Below are 4,729 nucleotides of genomic sequence, written 5' to 3' on the forward strand. Positions count from 1 at the left end.
ACCTCCTGAAGAAACAGCCCCGAGAATGAAGATGCAGTGAGATACTAGCCTCTCTCCTGTGCATTCACTATCTGACCTCTGCCCTACACATCCAGAAGACTTCCTTTCGACACCCCCAGCCCCTCTGGCAGTGAATGCTGCTGCGAACCACTGTGGTTTTAAAACACTGTGCAATACAAAGAATTCTTGCATGTACCTTGTGGTTTGAGATTACCTTTATGATCATTCCTGGCATTATCAGCAATGAACCCTTACCAACGACAAAAAATGAATTTGAAACTACGCAAAACAACTTGTAGTTGTCAGCCAATTAATTTTGGCCACAGACAACCAAGAAGGGAGAAACGGGCACAGAGAAGCAAATGTCAACCCTACCTGGAAGTGGCAATCTGAAAAGATCAGAGCAATCCTCTTCCACCAAACTCTAATCTGCCTGGTCTAGTAAAGAAAGACTATATGGTTTCCAGTGGAAATAGACAGAAAACCATTCTTACTGCCTCCCTCCTGGAGAGTTTTAGGGAAAGAGTCAAAGACAAACTGGTCCCTACCCAAATACTGCCAGATGAGTCTTCACTGTAACATTACCCAGGAGGAGAAGCCATCTTTCTCATAGGGTTGTGAGACAGACAGGGCTGTGAGTGAGACAGCACAGGTACAGCTCCTGGAATTAGGCCAGCACATATTAGATGCTCAGTAAATGTAACCATTATTTTTTCCCAACATTCTTACATCCCACTTTCCACTCACCCCCTCCTCTCTTTTCCTGTCTGTGCAATACAAAGGCATTCCAGATGAGTTCCCAGGGCAGCTGGAGGCAAATGAATTCCAGGGTGCACTTCCCAGCACTATGATACCTCTGAGATACCACCATCTTCTGGTTCTTTCTTCACTGGGGCTGCTGCCTAAGTTCCCAGAACTCCCCTGAAAACTTCTGATGGGAAAGGCAATGGGACAATTCCCAACTCCTTCTCTGCTATCACTGTGCTACTCTAGGACAGCTGCAGTCCTGCCCTCCCAGGTTCGCAAAGGGAGGTTACAGATTCTCTGGGGACTTATCTAAATTGGAAGCTCTAAAGACTTCTACAAATGCTTTCTCTATTTTTTTTTAAGTAGATTAGGGAAGCTGGCAAATGGGTCTTCGTAAATACAGAGGGACAAAATATGATTCGATTTTTTCATTAGATTTCTGCATGAGTAGAGGTACAGTGCTCCGTCTTACGTGTTGTATGGTGGGGCGGGATGTGTTTTCTCATCAGTGAAATGCACTGCGCAGATCACCTCCGGTAAACTGAAATGAGAAAAGCTGATTGCGGAGGTGGAGGGGGTGTGGTATTAGGGTGTTGGTGCTTGTTTAGGGGGCCGCGATTGTGAATGCGAGCAAGGGAGAGGCGTGCCAGGCGAGCGCGGGAAAGATTACTGGTGAGGCGAGTGTGTGGCTATTTCCACAGAGCCCTGGCTCGCGGCAGCCCCTGGCTGGGCGAGGGGTGTGATGTGAGAGTGGGGTGGGAGGGGGCAGCAGGCGGGGCCTGCCACGTCACTTGGAGAGTGAGTGTTGGGAAGGAAGGGCAGAGCGGAGAGCCGAGCCGCTGCAGCTGCAGCGGCTGCAGCGAAGGCTTGAGCGGTGGGGAGGTGGGTCCCTGAGTCCCGGCGCCCGGGCAGCCGCAGGGCCCTCTGCGAGGCCTGCAGCGCAACTCACAGGGAGGAGGTGGCGGCTGTGGCGGCGGGAACGGCGACCTTGGCCAGACGGAGCCCGCGGTGCACGTAGGGCGGAGGCCGAGCCCCGCCAGGAGTCTCTGCCGAGCCGGAGGGAGGCGCATCTGGCGCTTCGCTCCCAGCGGCAGCCAGGGGGCTTGAGCGCCTGGAGAAACGCAGTGGGAGCCGGGAAGAGCTAACCCGTCCGGAGGGCGGACCCCCGCTTCTTGGAGCCCAGTCTGAGGCACGGCAGGGGGAGAAGCCACGCGTCTTTTCGGGCAGCCCGTTTCACACGCGCCAGTTTGCGGTTCCAGGTATCCCAGTAAGCTGTGGCACCCAAGAACGGGTATCTGGAGGCGCGGAGCTGAATCCTCTGCGTCCGGGTCCCCTCCCCAGACCTAGCCTCGCAGAGACCAGGGCTTTGGGGCTCACAGACCCAGCGGCCAGGCCAGACCGCGAGCTCGGAGGAGCGCGAGCCCCACCCTACACAGAAGGCACCGCTGAGAGCCTGGAAGAGGTGCCGCGCTCCAGAGGTTGTGTCGTGGGCGCCGTCCTAGTGGCGGGGAGCGCACCGCGGAGGAGACATGAGGTCGGAGAAATCCCTGACGCTGGCGGCGCCGGGGGAGGTCCGTGGGCCGGAGGGGGAGCAACAGGATGCGGGAGATTTCCCGGAGGCCGGCGGGGGCGGGGGCTGCTGTAGTAGCGAGCGCCTGGTGATCAATATCTCCGGGCTGCGCTTCGAGACCCAACTGCGCACCCTGTCGCTGTTTCCCGACACGCTGCTGGGAGACCCCGGTCGCAGAGTCCGCTTCTTCGATCCCCTGAGGAACGAGTACTTCTTCGACCGCAACCGGCCCAGCTTCGACGCCATCCTCTACTACTACCAGTCCGGGGGCCGCCTGCGGAGGCCGGTCAACGTGCCCCTGGACATCTTCCTGGAGGAGATCCGCTTCTACCAGCTGGGGGATGAGGCCCTGGCGGCCTTCCGGGAGGACGAGGGCTGCCTGCCCGAAGGTGGCGAGGACGAGAAGCCACTGCCTTCCCAGCCCTTCCAGCGCCAGGTCTGGCTTCTCTTCGAGTATCCCGAGAGCTCAGGTCCCGCTAGGGGCATCGCCATCGTCTCCGTGTTGGTCATTCTTATCTCCATCGTGATTTTTTGCTTGGAGACCTTGCCCCAGTTCCGTGCAGATGGTCGAGGTGGAAGCAATGGTGTGAGCAGAGACTCCCCAATTTCCAGGGGTAGTCAGGAGGAAGACGAGGATGAAGATGATTCCTATACCTTTCATCCTGGCATCCCCCCGGGGGGCATGGTGGCAGGTGGCTCATCCTCACTAAGTACTCTTGGGGGCTCTTTCTTTACTGACCCGTTCTTTCTGGTGGAAACCCTGTGCATAGTTTGGTTCACTTTTGAGCTCCTGGTTCGCTTTTCTGCCTGCCCCAGCAAGCCAGCCTTCTTTCGCAACATCATGAACATCATTGACTTGGTGGCCATCTTTCCCTACTTCATCACCCTGGGCACTGAGCTGGTACAGCAGCAGGAGCAGCAGTCAGCTAGTGGAGGCGGCGGCCAGAATGGGCAGCAGGCCATGTCCCTGGCCATCCTCAGAGTGATCCGCCTGGTCCGGGTGTTCCGCATCTTCAAGCTCTCCCGCCACTCCAAGGGGCTGCAGATCCTGGGCAAGACCTTGCAGGCTTCCATGCGGGAGCTGGGCCTGCTTATCTTCTTCCTCTTCATCGGAGTCATCCTCTTCTCCAGTGCCGTCTACTTCGCAGAGGCTGATGATGATGATTCACTCTTTCCCAGCATCCCAGATGCCTTCTGGTGGGCTGTGGTTACAATGACCACGGTAGGCTATGGAGACATGTACCCCATGACGGTGGGGGGCAAGATCGTGGGCTCGCTGTGTGCCATCGCTGGGGTGCTCACCATCGCCCTGCCTGTGCCCGTCATTGTCTCCAACTTCAACTACTTCTACCACCGGGAGACGGAGCAGGAGGAGCAAGGCCAGTATACCCATGTCACTTGTGGGCAGCCTACACCAGACCTGAAGGCAGCTGACAGTGGACTTGGCAAGCCTGAATTCTGTGAGACCACTAGGGAACGGAGACCCAGTTACCTTCCCCCTCCACATCGGGCATATGCAGAGAAAAGGATGCTCACTGAGGTTTGACTGATGCAGGCAGGAATGAATGAAAAGGACAACACTGAGCAAACAGTCTCAGGCTTCCTTCTCATTCTCCACTCCTCTCACCGGAGCTCCAGCCGACTTCCTGACTCCCTCCCCTGCACCGGGTCGATACCTGGACTGTTAACCTTGTTGCTTGATCTCTGCAGCATTCAAGGTTTATCCATCTAAATGACATTCTTGAAATTCTAACGGTGCCACCCATTCATGCCCATCTTCTGTCACGTGGATGAGATTTCCGTCTGACCTTCCCTCATGACTCTAAATTTTCACGTGTGGGGCTTGTAATATCTCTAGGAACAGAGATGTCGACAGGGTGGAAACCAGGCATACCTGGGTCCTATTTCTCTCCTTGGTGTCTTTTGCTTTGGGGCATGCACCTGTCAGCTTCTGGCTACATGGTAACTAGCAGAAGCCAGAGGACAGAAACAGTGTTCATCTTTCTGTTTATTCCTGTGCCCTGTAACACCTGCTGGTCATCCTGCAGAGGACCCTCAGTAAAGTCTTTAGCTGCATAGCCTCCAAATTTGTATTCATCTTGAATCTGGGAAGGAATTAGAGAAACTGCAATTAAACTTGGCCATTTGGAGGGCATTAGAGTCAGTCCCAGACCAAACGGGCCAATGGATTCCTCCAGGTGTGTCCTGGCACAGTGGATGTCAGCCTTTGGTCTACATTCAGTTCTTCCCTCCCTGACTGTCTAGCTTCCAGGAAGGTTCCTTCTCAGAGCCAAATACTCTTTTTGTGCAAGTGCCTTCCTGTGCAGAGGAACTGGAATGAGGGAACCACGGAGCCAGGAGAAATGGCTGAATAGAGTCAAGCAACTAGCCTGACCACATTATCTAAAAAGA

At 55.3% G+C, this 4,729-nt stretch overlaps 1 protein-coding gene across 1 annotated transcript; it reads left to right on the forward strand.

Annotated features, from left to right (window-relative positions):
* The first annotated feature begins 585 nt into the window (after positions 1 to 585).
* KCNA6 (potassium voltage-gated channel subfamily A member 6) lies at positions 586 to 3,888 on the forward strand. Its single transcript, XM_011226481.3, has one exon. It carries the CDS (start codon positions 2,277 to 2,279, stop codon positions 3,861 to 3,863), a length of 1,587 nt encoding a protein of 528 aa, XP_011224783.1. The 5' UTR covers positions 586 to 2,276; the 3' UTR covers positions 3,864 to 3,888.
* The last annotated feature ends 841 nt before the right edge of the window (positions 3,889 to 4,729 follow it).

Source organism: Ailuropoda melanoleuca, chromosome 16 (assembly GCF_002007445.2).
Source record: "Ailuropoda melanoleuca isolate Jingjing chromosome 16, ASM200744v2, whole genome shotgun sequence".
Lineage (NCBI taxonomy): Eukaryota > Metazoa > Chordata > Mammalia > Carnivora > Ursidae > Ailuropoda > Ailuropoda melanoleuca.

What these genes read in the sequence shown, in the direction of transcription:
- KCNA6 (XM_011226481.3), top strand. Translation starts at nt 2,277, where the DNA reads ATGAGGTCGGAGAAATCCCTGACGCTGGCGGCGCCGGGGGAGGTCCGT.